Genomic DNA, 17,113 nt, shown 5'->3' with positions numbered 1-17,113 from the left:
ATGAGAGTTAAAAATATTTTTCTACAGCTTATCCTGAAACACAGATGTCTGAACCTTCACTAGGTGGAAAAGATGGGATATTTAGAATACTTCATAGATTCGCCTTGTCTAGAACTTGCTATTAGAAAATATGTTTTATATGTTGGAATGATATAAAGTCTTACGTTTTTGCATTACTACAAAAATGGTAGCTGAAGCAGGCAGCTATCATATAAACTGAAGGACTTTTGTTCTTAGTGATACTGATCTTCAAAGTGGGTTTAAATATAACTCCAAGTTTAATACTTTAAAAGCAGGAAGTATTCTGCTTGTGGTTTGTTAAGTACCAACAAAAAGTATGTTGACTGAAAACTTAATATTCCTTTTTTAAGGATTTTTAGGTAGTCACAGTGTTTCCTCATTTCAGTACTCTCAAGTCATTATGGTAGTGCTGGATTAATTCTTGATTAAGACATGGACAGAGTAGTTCGCTCATCAATGGACAAAATGTCATTGTTCATAGGAATCGGAAAGGGCTCCGCTCCAGAATGTATGCTAGGATTTTAATTAATTTTCATATTTTAATACATAATCTGAGCTGTTGTGGATTGAAAGTTCTAGACTCAGGAAATAAAGCATACTATATGGTGCAATACCTTTTGGAACAGTTTCTCAATATGGCATATTCAAAGGAAAACATTTTGCAGAAATGATAATTGCTGAAAGATAGAAAAAAGTAGAGAATAGAAAAAACACCTGATTGCTTAAAAACACAGGCTGAGTAATTTAAGTAGTCAGCATGAACTGTAAGCCTTAAGTGATAGCAGATGCCTGTCAATCCTGATCTATCTTTACACACTGGCACAGTTAAGACCTTTTGTCAATAGTTCAGGAGTTTATAGTTAATTTCCGTTTAAGAGTAATCAAGCTCTATAAGACATAAAATCTGAATTTGTTCACTCTACAGGGGATCCATGTGATTTGCAGAGGCTATGAACTTTGCAAAAAGGTTTCTAGTTCTTATGTAAATTAAAGATAATAGGGTTTCTCATGTTAATCAGGAAAAAAGAAGCTTTTCAATTTATAGGGTACAATTCAGCAAATAAATTGATATTTGGATTTGAAGTTATTAATATCAATTAGAAAAGCTGACTTTCTGAGTGTCTCTGCAAACCTTCCATTATTAGAACAAGATTTATCTGTCTTTCACAATGGAAAGGTAAATCAGGATTTGCTGGTACCTGTGCTAATGGTGTTGGCCTAAGTCATAGGGGGCTGTAAAGGAAGTAGGAACTCTGCAGCCAGAACTGTCTTCTCTCTTGCTCATTTGGCAGTCAAGCCTAACCTCATACTGAGTAACTTGTAATAGGAGAGGAGAGAAGCTGGGTGGAGGGGGAATGGTCAATAAAGTTGAGAAATACAAAATAGACTGTATTTCTCTTCCAGATCAAGAGGACAGTCTTGCTTAGAATGTTTTTTATTTTTTTCTAGTTTATTATGATCACAGAGAGGAGCTTTTAACAGAGGTCTCCTTCAGGACTTCTTAAAAAATGTAAGGCAAAACAATTTGTCTGCATTCTTTAAAGACAGGTGACGTTTGTAAGAGGTTAGCATGTTACTTTTATGGTATGCAATGGTAGTTTCACTGCAAGGTGAGTTTAATAACTCTCAGACAAAAAGGAGATTCCTTCTGATAGAGAAGAGGAGAGCAGATAAGATGTTCAGATAAAAGCCTTAAAAGAAATTAATAACAGTAGGAGCAACACTGCTGAAAATGGCAAAATAAAATATCTAACCTGAATGATTATAGTATTTTCTTAGAAATCTTCATAACAAGAACAGTTTTTAAGAAGATGCATTTTTACGTAAGTGTTTTCCTGACTCTGAATAGTTAGAGGTACTTGGGGTGGTAAATGGCATTAGTAACCAACTGTGCACAGTTTGATTTCATGTCTCACTGCATTTATTCTGAGTTGGCCGTTTGTGTGCTCTGGTATTGGGGGCAAAGCAAATCACTTTAATTAAGCGACTGTGTTATCACATACTACAGTGATGGGTTCCTATGTTTTCCACTATTGAGAAAATCTGCTGACTTGACCTCAGTTTTGATGTATTGCATAATATCACCACAAAGCTTTTTCTGACATTGACCCATCAGCCACATTGCACATTTGTGAGTTCTCTGGTTTTGCATCTCCTTCAAAGCTGAAGGGATGGCAGTGCTAGCACAACCAAACTAACCCTGACAAAACACTGCTTCTCCAACAGCAGTGACTATTGATAAAGAATTACAATTCTCTGAACTATTATTTTCACTTCTAATGTGGATCATGGGAAGACAATCGATCACCCACAGCAGTGAGCGCACCAATTTGGTTTCTTCTTTTTCCCCCTCCATTAAACTTAGCTTAGGGAGGATGGTACTTCGTGAACAAGCTTAGGGGACTCCCCCACATCTGCCTTCATGTGGCAATGGATTTCAAGTTTATTTAAATCAAATTCTGGACTACATCCCTATGGCATCTCCCTCACAAAATTGGGCTTACAATAGTAGAATACAAGGGATATTTGTAATGCAATTCACTGGTAGGGTATTTTCTGATTTCACATAAGTTCTGTTGTTGATCTGTCTCATGACTATGAGAAAACCAATCTCCAAAATGTTATTCACAGCAGTTTTTTTATACTTCTTTGGGAAGATTGTAAATAATACTGGAATTAGGTAAGAAACTTCTTATATGCATACATATATATACAGATTGTGCACTTTTCATGATGTTTGATATTGCCTTGCCTTCTTGAGAATAACTAACATAAAGGAACCAGTTACGGTGTGGGGGGGGGAACACACAAGAAATGCACAAAAGGCAAAAGGAAAAACTACAGGTAAATAGTTGCAAATATTATAATGGGTTACTGATCAACTGGGAAAAAGCTATCCAGACAGAGACCAGCAGCATTACGCACCTACGTTAAGGGCTGAAAGCCTTAGATCAAAGGGAGTCCTAGACTCTAAAGATATTAAGGGATAAATGGGAGTGGGTTATCAGCCTGATGAGAGGGAGATGCAGAAGAAAAGAGAATTATGGCAGAGAGTAACAGTCAGGTTCTTACAGGCAAAGGTAGGTATTAGATGACCTGAAAGGAACCTTAAAAATGGTTGCAAGGAAAGATTAGGGTGTTGATAGGGGAAAATATGAATATGAAAAATTACTCTTTTACCTCTTAGCAATCTATACTTTGTATCTTTCAGTAAAAGAATAAATAACTTTGCTTGGAGAAGACTCTTCCTGAGTCACCTTAATCAGTTGCTGTCAGATGCTGCTGAGGCATAAGGACTTTCAGCTGCAAATTTAGTCTATCATATGAACATGGTTAGTATCTGTAATCCAGTGAGCCAATCTAAAGGTGAGAGGACTGCCTGATTTATCCAAAGCAAACTGGGGCCAGGGAGGCCTGTCATCCACATGCATTCCTGATGGACAAAAGAAAGCCTTTATCTGTATCCAGGACAGAAGGTAAGGGGTGAAGGGTTGGGGTTCACCAGTAAATGGTGAATACTAACACTGTTTGAGATTCCTGTCACCTCTTTAAGTTTGGGTGAAGGGTTGGTGTTCACCGGTAAATGGTGAATACTAACACTGTTTGAGATTCCTGTCACCTCTTTAAGTTTATCATTTAAGCAACTTTTTCAAGGGCATATACACTGCAACTGTCATCAACATTTCTTGTTGTTCCTGTTGTCTTTATAGCTGTGAATTCCTGTCAAATTTTTGTGATACAAAAAGTAGAAATCTATATTTTGTTGCCACCTCATTTTTAACATATGTTGGTAATTTAATTCTTAACCATTTTAAAAACAGTGGTATAGGACATTATAAATATTCTTAGGCTATGTTATGTCTGCTGAGATGCTTAAAAGAGAAAAGTGTAGACAAATACAATAGTCAATTCAGAAGTTCAAAACTTCCTTCTTAAAAAAAGAGAACTTCATAAAAGGTACTTAACATATTCTTGACTAATTTTTCTGGGGAGAAAAACACTCTATGAAGGTTACTCAAGCTTTGCAGAACTACAAAATCACAGAGAGTTCTTATCTCATAAAGTAAAAGCCATCTATCCAAGCGTTTTAGGAAAGGCTAGTGACTGTGGATATTGATGTTTTTGATAGATTATATGCTTCCAAACCAGCTCATCCCAATATGACTCATCAGACTGAGACTTTATATAAATAAGAAGTTCCCTCAGGATTTAAACTTTCAACTGGATGATTAACTGACAAAGCTAAAAATCCAGATTCTCAATACAGAGAAACTCTGTAAGTTTCAAATTAATGAAGCAATATTCCCTTAGATGACTTTTAACACTGCACCAGGATTTCAACAAAAAATGCTCTGATAAATGTGGTGATACCTTTTCCATTACTCATTTGAGCATTTCCACTAGATTATGTCTTTATGGACTTCAGAGAATACAAGCGTGCCCCTGTTAGGAGAAGTAAAAGGCAATGTTCAAGAGGGCCATACTCAAAATAATGAATCTGCTTGTCTTGTTAGTGTTCCACAAATCCTTCTTCCATCTTTCTTATTTATATCCGCATTAGCTACAAAATTTTAATAGGATGCTTGGATACCCAGATGGATGATAATATGCTGAGTATGTACAAATCTGGCAGTGTTTTTGTTGTTGTTTGTTGGTTTAGGCTTTTTTTGAGTGTGATCTTACAGAAATTAAAAGGTTATCCTGTGCTGGTATTATGGGCCAGTAAGTTGTCTGAGTGTTGTTTACTGAAGTCTCAATGAAGAACACTTTGTGCATGACCTTTCTGTACAAAAAAATCAGAAAAGGACAACAAAAATGAATAGAGCTGAGAATTTTCAAGTGAAAATTAATTGCATTGCTTAAATTCACTTTGTTCAGAAAGGTGATACAGTAGATCTGTGTATCATTTTTAAATGAAGGCTAAGTTAAGATACATATAATGATATAAAGATACCGCTAGAAAGGAAGATTGTAGGAGAGCACTGAAACATCACAGTCCTTTGGTTAAGGACGGAGAAAGGGATGGAAGATTAACAAACTTGTTTTAAAATACTTCTGTGTAACTTTTAAAAGCCTAGCTTATAAAAAATATTAATATGGACTTAAATATTAACTGTTGACTTTCATGTTACATAAACACTTGTTGAAAAGGTAAGTCTGTGCCTAAGTGTTCTTTTCTAATCAAATCTGACTGTGTTTTTTAAAACTTTTTTTCCAACACATTCCAGTTTGCCCTTAGCTTTCTCACTGACTTATTTTGGAAGAAAAAGGTTTCTTAGCCTCAGGATTAGAAAATAATTTTGCTTTATTTACAAATTCTTTATTAAGTTACTTGCAAGAAAACTTCTGTTCCACAGTATAAAACATGAATCATCCTGGAACATGATACCATTTTTTTTATATCCTCACTGCTGGGAAAGAATACCAAATTCTGTTGCTTTTTATGTCAAGTTTTGCCATGAAGACAGTTAACAAAATCATTTATTTATACCAAAAAACATTTCCCTTTTGCAAGTCAGTTACTGAAAGCTTCTGGGCCTTTCTACTAGGATTAAACATAAATTATACCAAAAATCTAAGCCCATTTAGCAGTTCTTTAGAGAGAGTATAGAGTTCAAATTTCTTTTGGGAGCTGGCAGAGAAGTCATTGGTCATAGTTAAGGATTTTTAGTATGGTTGTGATTGGTATCTCTGGCTTCTTTCAGTTTAATGCAGTCCTGATAGTGCCACCGTGGGCAGCTGCGTGCAAAGCCAAATCAGTAAAAGCCATACATACTAGCCAAAGAAATAGCATGGGCTGTCACAGCTGAACGGTGTCTTTGAAAGAATTTCTTCAGTACGGCATGCTTAATTTGTTTGTTTTTGTTTTAAAAGGTGTCACACTGGGAGCAAATTAGAATAGGTAAGCCAGAAGCAGAGCTGTGTTTTGGGGAAGAAAACAGCATTGTGGTGCTTCAGCTCTGCTACCTCCCTCAACCCAATGAAGGGTCTCAGTGGTAGCACATCTCATTTCCACTTAACTGCATCCACAGGGAAGGGATTAAACCAGGGATGTAGAAAAGTGCCTCTCACCCAAGATGCGAAAGAAAAGGAGGACAGACTTGTTCTTTGGGTGACTGCACTGGTACTAGCAGACTGCATGCTTCTGTTAGGACAGGGCAGGTCAGTGAGCTTGTTTGTGCCATGAAATGTGTGAAGGTAGTAACATGCAATTGCATTAGTGGCCACAGTGCTCATTCCAACTTTACAGCCATTGTGCTCCAAGATAGATGTTTTCAGGATTGTCTGAGAAAAACTGGTAAGTGTGACTCAACTTCAAGTAAACACAAATGCAAGGCACAGGAATACCCTGTTTGTTCCAGTCCACACAGTAATAGATAGCGTTATGGCGGCTCTTTAGTACGTGAAGAAAAGCTGAAATTCTGCGGTATTGGAGATGTATGCAATGGAGAAAAATGTGCAATATTAAGAGTGTACATATTCGCCGTGTGTTTTAGAATGTCAGACCTGAATATCCCCCGGTTGAGCCAGAACCCTTTCAAAATGTTGGGTAAGAGAAGGAACCTCTGTCTGGATCTGCACCCATGAACATGTTTCAGTAGGATAAACTACAGGAAATCCATATTTCTCTGTGCTTTGCATCACAGAAGGAAAGCTTCCCCATCAGTGTTTGAGCTGCATTTGTGCTTTGGACAATGAAGGTCCTAAAGCAATTATGAAGGAATAGCCAATATGCTGTATACGGTTCCTTTACCCTTTTTCCTTGTGATTTTTTTTTCCCTGCCAATAATCTTGGAAGCTATCAAATTCAAACAAACAGAGAAAGAGGGAGAGAGAGAGGCCTACTAAGTTACAAGGCTATCGTAACTTCTAACAAGGTTATAATATGCAGAAGCATTACTTACCATATCCTGCAATATTCATTGCCACTGCTAGGAGATCAGAGTAAGATAGATAAAAGTAAATACATTTTTGCACAGCGGGTAGGGAACTTCCAGAATTCATTGCCACAGGAGGCTGGGTTGACAGAATAAGCAGATTCAAAAAGATATTAGAGGTATTCATAGGCAACACGTCTAAATACTAAGTAGATACAAAAGAGAACAAGAGATGTGCCCTCCAACATCCCCAAGAGAATGGTTGTGGATGCTGGCAGAGTACAGGGGGAATGGGCCACAGAAAATGGCCACACTCACATGCTTGCCTTAAACAGACGCTCCCCTTGTCACTGACCACAGCAGCATGCTGGCCTGGGTGCATGAGCAGTCTCGTGTTCTTAGCTCACTTCTGCCTAACTAATGAATTGTTTAGAACAGAGTGTCTCAAAGCTTCACAGCAGTGCAGGCAAAATTTAATTTTGTGGCTGTGACAGAATTGCTGCTTTAGGCACCATCCTCCCTGAGAGTGGCGAGATAAAAGTGAGAGCTGTGCCGGCTGCCATGATGTGTTGACCGTGGGCTGGCTGCCCAGGAATTGCTCTGCTGCTGCCACTAAGCCAGCACAGGATGGCTTAATATTAACTGTTAATTAGCAGCTTCCCCAACACCCAGAGTATGTAGATCTGCCTCTCTCTAAGCCATGATTTTTCTGCCATCATCATTTTGCAACCGTAGCTAAGCACTCTGTATAAGACTAGAGTTGGTACATTACAATGTGACAAAGCTCCCTGAATAATTTATATCTAAGGCTCCATTTCACACTTATTTGTTATCCTATGGGTTTCCCCTAGGATATGCCATCTAATTTCAATTTAAAACGTAAGTTCCATAAATTACCACTGCACAGAAGTTGCTTTAACATGCCATTTATGAAGGTAATGGTGCACATTGTAGCAGAAGTGTTTCAGAGTTTCCACTCCTGGGATTACAGATTCACAGTAAGCTGGTAAATGGGGAACAATGAAGAGTTTGCTAGAAAATTGAACAAATCCACCTTAACATATCAAAGCAAATTGCACCTTAATGTTGTGAACTCTGTAGGGCAATGTTTCTGCAACAGCATGGACATCTAGATTCCCTGCTCGCATTAAGCAGAAAGGAATTGTGTATATTGTGTGTCGTGTATTTAGATACCAGTTCCTGAAAGTGCACTTAGGAAGAGTATTAAGACATATTTACAGTAAGGTATAAATAAGGTCCGTTACACCGACAGTTCTTAATCCTTGGTTTAAAATTATGTGACTTGAAAAAAATCATAACTTCAGAGAATAGTCAGTCTAGGTAACAAGTTCAACAACAATTTAACAAGGTGTCATCCATATATTACTAAAATGTTTATAAATCTCTGTTATCTTTCAAGAGAAACATAAGTTATAGTATTTTTACTTTAAAAATAATATAAATTATACAGCAGTTAAGTGCATTTCAGAAAAATCCACTTTGTTTATACGTCTTGCGTAACAAAAGAAAATCATGTCATTGCAGTCATTAGGCCTACTTTTCTGTGCATGAGGCCTCATTTTGGCAAAATGTCTCTCCTTAGGTATTTAGGTTTAATTCTTATTCTTAACACTTATTATATTTAATAGGCTTTAAACACCTGCTTAAATTAATGAAATAAAGTATTTCTTGAGTAAGACTATTGACTAATTTGGCATCTGCTGACTTCATAACAGTGGTTTATATTTTGTATTATTACTTAGCCATACAACTGCATACTTGGATAGGAAAATATAATGTAACATTCTCCTATGAAATAAATGTGCAAATCTAGAACTGCTTCTGACTGAAATTACTTAAATAGTGTACCAAAAAAAGGGATTGATGTTTGGGTTATAGTGTACAAAGCTACCAGATACAAGTAATGTAGCAGTGAATCCCTAGGCTGTTTATATCTTGCTTTAGTGACAAGTATCTAAGGACCTGAGATGCTCTGTCTGTTTGTGAGATAGTCAGGATTCAGTAAGCCAGCTTTTCATTCCCAGTCATGGACCTGTCTTTTTTGGTGATTTCCCTCATGTAGATTCGAAAGTAGATCTTGTTACAGGTAAGGAAAGACTGCATACCTGTAATAAATACATCCTGCTGTCTTGCTGGGCAAGTCTTATGAAATGTGGAGCTTCTTGAGGTCTTTAGGAAAGAATTTAGGTATCACTTGCCAGTGGGAAGGTATATGTGAATCTGTAAGATGGTCAGTTCCCTTCTCTGTGGTGCCCTTAACTTGCCTAGGGGGCTGTCGCTGTCAGTGCTTTGCCTTTGGCCTGTTTGATGCGAGTTCATGAGGCACAAGAGGAAAGGTTTCACAAAAAATCCAGGAATTTAAGTCAAATCTTCTATTGCTTGTGATAACATGCATAACAAGCAATTATTTGAGGGAAGGATGCAGAAAAGGGTGGAAAAAGGGATGGGCTGTAACACAATGCAGCAACAGAAAGAAATTTACATTGTGTGTAAGATGTGCTACTTTGAGACTGATATGCGTGGTTCAGGAAAAACACAGCACATGCAAGTGCACTTGTGAATGTGCATATCCTAAATGATCTTAGAATCCATTTACAAACCACTTATATCTACTTCAGCCTGCTTGTATGATTTCCCATGCCTGTCAGCCACACAGGACCATATTGCTCATCACACAAATGGAAAGCTCTTTTCACTTAGCTTGCCAAGCATCTTACTGAACTGTGGGCCCTGAAACCCCATGAGAACTATTTTTCAGTCTAGGAAAGATCTTGGCCTGTTCCAGTACCATTCTGTTTCCTTTTTTGTTTCTATTCTCTTCTTTTCCCTGCTTGTTCTTGGACTTTCTTTAGTAGTGCCTATCCAGGATGGTGAGGTTTTAGTAGTAACAGTTTGTTATATCCAGTAACTCAAATGATCCTTGAATATTCTTTGATGGCAGGTTACTAGTCATAAGTTTCTGATACTACTATTTCTGATGTATATGTTGCACACCCATGCTTCATGTATCTGATTAAATGCATTGCTTTGGATCCAACAGGCCAGAACCAGTACTGTGGACAAAGGACGGTGGAGAACTACCAGATCCAGAGAGAATGGTTGTCAACGGCAGGGTCCTAAGCATCAGTTTCCTAAACAAAACAGACAATGGCACATACCGATGTGAAGCAAAAAATCCTATTGGCCGAAACAGCACAGAATATGTCCTGATAGTACATGGTGAGTGCGTTCTCATTAGTTTTTTGGTGCATGTTATGCATGTAGAATCAATATGTAGCATTTCAAGAAAATACGACCAGTTGCTTTGGATCATTACTGAAAGAATAGCAAGAAAAAGCCAGTAGTATATTACTGATGCTATCATCTAGTTGTGGGGAGTGTGTTTACTTCCTTTTATTGGCATGCCTCTTTCGTACAGTTTAAACAAAATATATTGACTTATGTTGTGAAGTTTTTGCAAAGTAAGCACCTGTAAAAATGTTTTGCAGTATGTCAGTACTGTTTTATAAAAACTTGCTTCAGGCACATGCTGTTCAGATAAAGCTGGTTACAAAAAGGTATATGAAGGGAAATATGGAAATAGCAGACAGATGGGTGCTTGAGGTATTTTGTTTATTTTTTTATAGACCACCAAAGACAGATCATCAGATACTTTTCTTCACACAAATTATAGCCTGCTACTGAGAAAACCCAGCTTATACAAGTTAGCTGATCATCATCTGGCCTATCATTACAGTCAAACCTCAAAAATATATCATGTCCTAAATTCATGACACTTCTTATAGTAAAATAGAAAAATAGGAAGGTTCACATTAAATTAAAGCTGATTTGTTTTCCTTAATTAATTAGGCAACAATATGTGTCACATGAAAAGAATAGCTGGCTTTTACATTGATCATGAAATAGATTGATATAACTCAGGTATAGGAGAAACTATAATGCAAAGTCAGCATTTGCGTTTAATACAGCTTTGCAATACGGATCGAGCAGTCTCAAAACATAATGTTCTCTTATCACAGATATCTGTGTGATAATTCCTGGAAGATTATGAGTTCTGTAATTTGAATTTTAACCTAAGTGAATATAGAGGCAAAAGCTCCACTGTAGTTCATGACAATACTTTTTTTTCTTCTAGTTTTTAAAAAAATGCAACTTCTTATAACTATGACAAAATAAAATCAAACAATCTAATACAAATTATAGTCTGTAAATAGGCATGCGAACTGTATAGATTTTATTTGTTCATGATGAATTTGGGTATAACAAATATACGTTTCTTTGGTGTTTGTGAGGTCTCAAAAACATTTTTCACTGAAGATTTAACCTGCCTTTAGGTATTTGGCAGAAAACTTCTAATAAGTACTACTTTCAGCTTTCAGTAATGAGCTGGTTTTTGGCACTGTTGATGAAATGTCATTTATCAAGAGAACCCCTTAGATTACTTTTAATTTTTCTTAAAGTTCATTGTTAGTTTATGTAGGATTAGTGGCACAAGTAAGGAGGAGGTCTTTGCATGAGGAACACAGAGCCTGTACTGCTGAGTAAGTATTTCTGTATTAAAGACAAACAGAAAAACTAAACCCTCTAACCTCTACTTACATTGATTACTACAAGAAAAGAAAAAGGAAAAATGTCTTTTACATCCCAGAAGCGATGTTGTATTGGTTGTTGGCTGCAGGCACAAAGTGTACTGCCTTTGATGAGGTAATGGCTTCTGCACTTATGAAGTGTTGAAACTTCTGTCATTTGTGTTTTCTGCCCAGTTTATTTATGTGACTATTTCTGAACACATGGCCTTTTATAATGGTAGATTTTTTCCGTCAGTGGTGACTTTGCAGTATACCTCTATCAAAGAATATTTCACGATCTCCTATGTGTCTTTCGCATAGTGGCATGTCCCCTGTTGATCTGATTATCTTGCAACAACTTCATGGCAGTCTGTAAAATCATTCATTACCAGGAAGGCATTCTGTTATGTTTGGCAGCACATTAGGCATGTTATCAGGTTTAGCTTGCACATTGCTGACCTTTTCTGTTATGAGTACCAGAGTTTTCCTAATTGCATTTCTGCAATTCCAGTGTTAGAACTAGAGAAGGTAAATGTCAGGTGCTTCCAAGGTTTCTGAAACAATGAGAGTAGTGTGACAGAATATGTGATGATGTTTACTGCTTAACAACTTACTATGTTTCAGAGTTGTTAAGTTTATTTTAAGTACAGAAGAGACTGACACAATTATTTTATCAAATGTAGCACAATCAGTTGTATAGATCAATTTAAGCAGTGTCTTACCCCTTCTTTAGCTCATTACATTCATGAATGTCTCTAGTGAAACATCATCCTCCCAAAATTATACAATATTCTCTCTCTCTCTTTCTCTCTCTCTCTCTCTGGGGGCTAGCAAATCTACTTCTTATCATTTTCTGAGATGCATTCTTCCATTTAATAGAGGATGTATTTTTTTTCTGTATCTTCCTAAATATATCTGGGAGCATCCTTTTTCTCATCTCTTCCCCTTGCCTAATGTGTTGATGTAATTTTTTTGTCCTACTCCTTTGTTAGAGCTGATTTATCATTTAAGTGTACCTTCTTACCTTGACTATTAGGTTTCCAATACAAGCACATGCCAGATTTAACATAAGGGGAGGTACATTCACGAAGATGTGGGAGAGGAGAGGGGAGGAATCTGCATGAGATTCTCTTCAGAAAAGATTCTTTTACATTGCAGGTCAAGGAAGTAAGGTCTAGGAAAAGTGACCTACCATATCTGTAAGAAGTAAGGCATAAGTGCCCTGAGTGCTAGTAGCCACTGCCTTAATGGAACCTCTGGAAGTCCAGCTCCACAGTTGTTAAACAACTAATAGTTTTTCTAGGAAACTCTAGAGCCCAGAGGAGTTACAGGGATGGAGAGAAAGAATAATAATCACATGCCCAAGCTTAGAGAGATACTATGGCCGATCCAGTTGTTCCAGGCGAGCTTGTGTGAGAAGGCAGAGGACATCAATGGAAGGTATCCTCTGCAGAGGCAGGGGAGTGTCACCTGACTCACAGCTTTTCTTTCATTATCCCTACTGTGATTTCCTCTACATTTTTTTCCTTTTTTCACTTCTACTTCAACAGAGTTTCTGTCTTTCTGTTTCTAAAGGTTGTAAAAGTTTCATCTGGCTTCTATTCCTTTTTTCCCCTGTGAAATCCCCCTCTCAGTGGGACTCAATTTACTAATTCTCTCAATTTCTGAAGTTATCTTCCTAACTCAGAGGAGATTTAGACAGCTTTAGCATAAGGAGAAGCTTGCCTGAAAATGGAAGGTATAGTTTATCATAATTAGAGATTAAAGGTAAGCAAAGTATTTATATATATTATACAAACCAAGCAGAGTGTCTCATACCTTTAACTGGACCAACCTAGACACAAAATTATACAGAAAAGTAGTATTTTTTCCACTGTAAATGATATGAGGTAACGCTGTTTTGATGTTAAGTGATGGCAGTGCAAATAAATATTGCTATAAGTAGATGAATGGCAATCTGTCTAATATAATTAGTATCTGATAAAAAGTCTTTTTAGATTTGTAGTACAATTAAAGAAATCAGACTTCAGAGAAATTGAATGTATTTGAATCAGGTAAAAGGCATGGGCTATTAAATATGCTCATGCTGCTTTGCTGACTCAATACAGCTGATACTTTCATTTTTCTTAACTTTTATTATTAATAATAAATGTCAAGAAAACACTTCATGAAGCAGGAAGGTGGGCACAAAGTCAGAGTTTATAGGCAGCATTACAAAGGCAAGACATGTAGTTTCCTCGAACATTTGTCTCATGCAGTAACAAAGGCACAAGCTTTAATGCTGGTAGCTGTTGTCATTTCTGTATTCTAATTGGCGAGCTTAGTTCTTTAGAAGTGCACATTCTGGCTAGATATATTACACCCTTTCTTTGGTAATGGGCCCCAGGCAATTTTCACTCTCTTCCAATTTATTAAGAACTTTTGTTTACCTTTGTCCAAACACTAGTCATTAATCATCAGTAAACAGAGCTAACTGTCAAACTCATGATGCTCAACCCAAAAACATAGATTCTACTTGCAAAGCTTAGGTAATAACTGCATTGATTTAGCTGGAGTTGAGAAAGGAGGTGGTCCATCATAATCAAACTGAAGACACAGCTGTTATGTATGTAACAGTAGTTCATAACCTCTGGATGTCGCTGCTGAAGACTTAGTTCAACATCACATTGAGTGGGTGACAGAAGTCCACATCATTGGGAAATCTTCTTAATGGAAACAGCAGCATTTGATAATTTGCAGACCTATTTGAAATAAAGAACCTTGGTGAAATAACCTGATTTGCTAATCTAAAGATACATATTCAATTAATTGAAATATTCAGAGCTATAATGTGTCATGTATCAATTACCTGTATAAGCAATATGGAAATTAACATGAATCAACAGCTGTGGATGGTCAAGGCAGTTCTTACTGCCACAATTATACATACAGGAGAAAGTGATTGAGCCAGTAACTCAGTATCTCTGGAGAATAAAAAGTGGCATAACATATTCCCTTGACTTCAAGCTCTCAATTATTTTGTATATTTTTCTTGGGCAAACTATTTTGTGCACATAAAGGCAACTGAAAGACCAAGTTACATCCTTGTTAATATTTTGAAATGTACTTTCAAAGAGAAGGTCTCCTACAATGTGTAAGACCAAAGGTCCCACTGCACCTTTCCTTTGGAGTATAATGTATTTATCTTCCACCTGCTTGTCCAGTCCCATTTCAAAACACTTATCATCTTAGCTTTCACAATAACCTGCAGCAACAAGTTTCTGAAATGAATTATGTGCTTTGAGGGAAAAGTATTCTCTTTTGTTTGTTTAAGCCTGCTGCTTGATCTCTTCACTTCCCAACTTTCCAATCTATTTGGCCTTTTTTGCTGTTTGTGCTGTAAGTAGGCAGTTAAAATCACTTGTATTTTCATGTTGCTTCCCTTCAATAGATTCTCAAGTATTTCCACCTTGCTCTCAATTTGTCACTAATTATGATCTTAGACTCTGCATTTCCTGGATTCCTGTCCCTTATATCCACTCTCCTTCTTTCATGGTCTCTTTTTCACCTTTTTCTTCATTTTTGGTCCAGTAGTAAATCTCTGTGATTGACTGTTCTCCATATCTGGAACAGCACTATGCTAAATTTGCACCAGACACCTTAGTTTATTAACTTCTGCCTCCAAATTCATTTATAGGGGTTCACCTTCTGTGGCCACCCATAATTCCAGCACCACACACTTTTACTTCTATACAAATTTCTGTGGAATCCAAAACACATCTGAAATGAAACAAACTCCAGTACCTCTCTCTCTTCTAGATTCTTTTGTCTGTTCATTTGCCCACATTTTTATTATGTTTCACTTCTGTCGTGATGTTCTTATAGGGCCCCCTCTCCTTTCTTTATTTCTATAACTCACTCATGCAAATCTCTCACTATGAAAGTAAAAACTGAGTAGAACAGTAATTTGAAATAAAACTGAGGAGGTGAGATTTTTTTCTGTTCTCTTTGAAAACTGAGCTTACAAGATAGGCAATAGATCTCCTGGTTTGCAAATATTTTCACTACAGGCCTCTGATAAAACTTGTACACTGGTTTTGGACACCTCATAAACATGTATCAAAAAACATATCAAAAATATTCACTGGAGGGGCGGGGAGGAGGTGGGAAGGAAAGGAAGCAGCATCCATGTGCAGCAGCACGCTCATCAGTAATCTAGTTGCCCTCTATTTTGGTGTTAAGACCCTAGACATTGAAGTAGCTGGACAATTTCTAAAGTTTCCTCCTTTATAGTTCCTGAGTTGAAACATCTCATTTACAGACACATCTCAGAGAAAAGACTTTCTTTGCCTATGGGAAAATCCTGCCCTTTGAGTGAACAAAGCTTGGGCTTTGTGAAAAGAGAATTGAGCAGACCTGTGGTGTAATGGAACAATAACAACATGTATAGGTACAATAGAGGGTGCTTTTAGTAAAAAAAACCAACCTTGCCCTTACAGCAATCAAGGCATATCAAGAATACGAGGCTCAGAAGACTGCTTAGGACTTCATTTGAAATTCTGTGCATGTGAATACCTATGCTTTTTAGTTTTGAGATTTTTTTTATATCTGTGTTTGAATTAAAAGAAAGAGGGTGTCTCAGTTTTGAAACCTTAAAACAGAGGTGAAAAGTCTCTCCTATTCCCGTCTTATAAAAAGTAAAAATAACATAAAAAAGTACAGAAGACAACTCACAGACAGAGGAGCGGAGCTTTCAGCTGAAAAATAAATAAGTAAAGGAATGCTTTTGAAGACTTTCTCAAAAGCCTTCCTTCCCCCCAAACCATCTCTTTTTTTTTTTTTCTCTCTCTTCCCCTTCCCTGCTGTGCATGCATGCACACACACACACACACACAAAACACACACACACACACACAAAACATACACACACACACAAACAAAAACAAACAGACAAACAGAGGTCTGGTAACTTATCCAAGAAGAGGTCTTTTTTTTTTTTCATCTTCGTATCTTTTGAAATCCGCAGCAGCTGGATGGTTTTCTTGCAAAAGCTGAGGTACGGAGGAGTGGGGTTTCACTCTGGCAGGCCTAAGAAAGTAACTCATTGTAATGGTAGGTTAAAGGTAACATTATAAACACACAGAGAATTTCATTCACATGTTACTCTGCAAAACACAGTCCTTCAAATTGTGTTGAAATATTTTTTTTTTTTGTATACACATGAACGTTCTAAAGTGACGTTAAAGTATTAAATCATTGTCATAATATAAAGTCAGCTTCTCCAGAGGACTCTTGGTTACGCTAAAAGAGGTGGCCCAGACCTTAAAGCACAATGCAGATGAATGCTGCACAATCAGATGAATTAAGACATCTTTGTGTAATATAGCTTTTATTATTGGACTAAAGAAGAATAATGCTTAGTTGACATTTTCAGGTATGAGAAGTCTGTCAAGAAGCTTATGGTGGAATTGTTGGCTTAATTTTATGGATGAATTGTCCAGCTATTATCGCTGAACACTCGCAAGGCAGCTACTTTGAAATTGCTTTTTGTTGATAAATACTTGAATAGTGAGGTCTATAGTTGAGCTGTGTGAACTGATATTTCTTCATTTATGGTGACTTTAGAAAAATAAGAGACAAATTTTT

General features: G+C 36.9%; 1 protein-coding gene across 2 annotated transcripts in view; it reads left to right on the top strand.

The window, feature by feature from the left end:
• Positions 1-17,113, top strand: part of CADM2 (cell adhesion molecule 2) — a 130,385-nt gene that overhangs the window by 55,812 nt on the left and 57,460 nt on the right. For both annotated transcript variants that reach the window (XM_075716123.1, XM_075716115.1), the window contains exon 5: positions 9,961-10,139. In XM_075716123.1, the coding sequence (XP_075572238.1) occupies positions 9,961-10,139 (179 nt within the window). The remainder of the gene's footprint in view (positions 1-9,960; positions 10,140-17,113) is intronic.

The sequence above is a fragment of the Pelecanus crispus genome, chromosome 1 (assembly GCF_030463565.1).
Source record: "Pelecanus crispus isolate bPelCri1 chromosome 1, bPelCri1.pri, whole genome shotgun sequence".
Lineage (NCBI taxonomy): Eukaryota > Metazoa > Chordata > Aves > Pelecaniformes > Pelecanidae > Pelecanus > Pelecanus crispus.
This window is presented reverse-complemented; position numbering and strand designations above follow the sequence as displayed.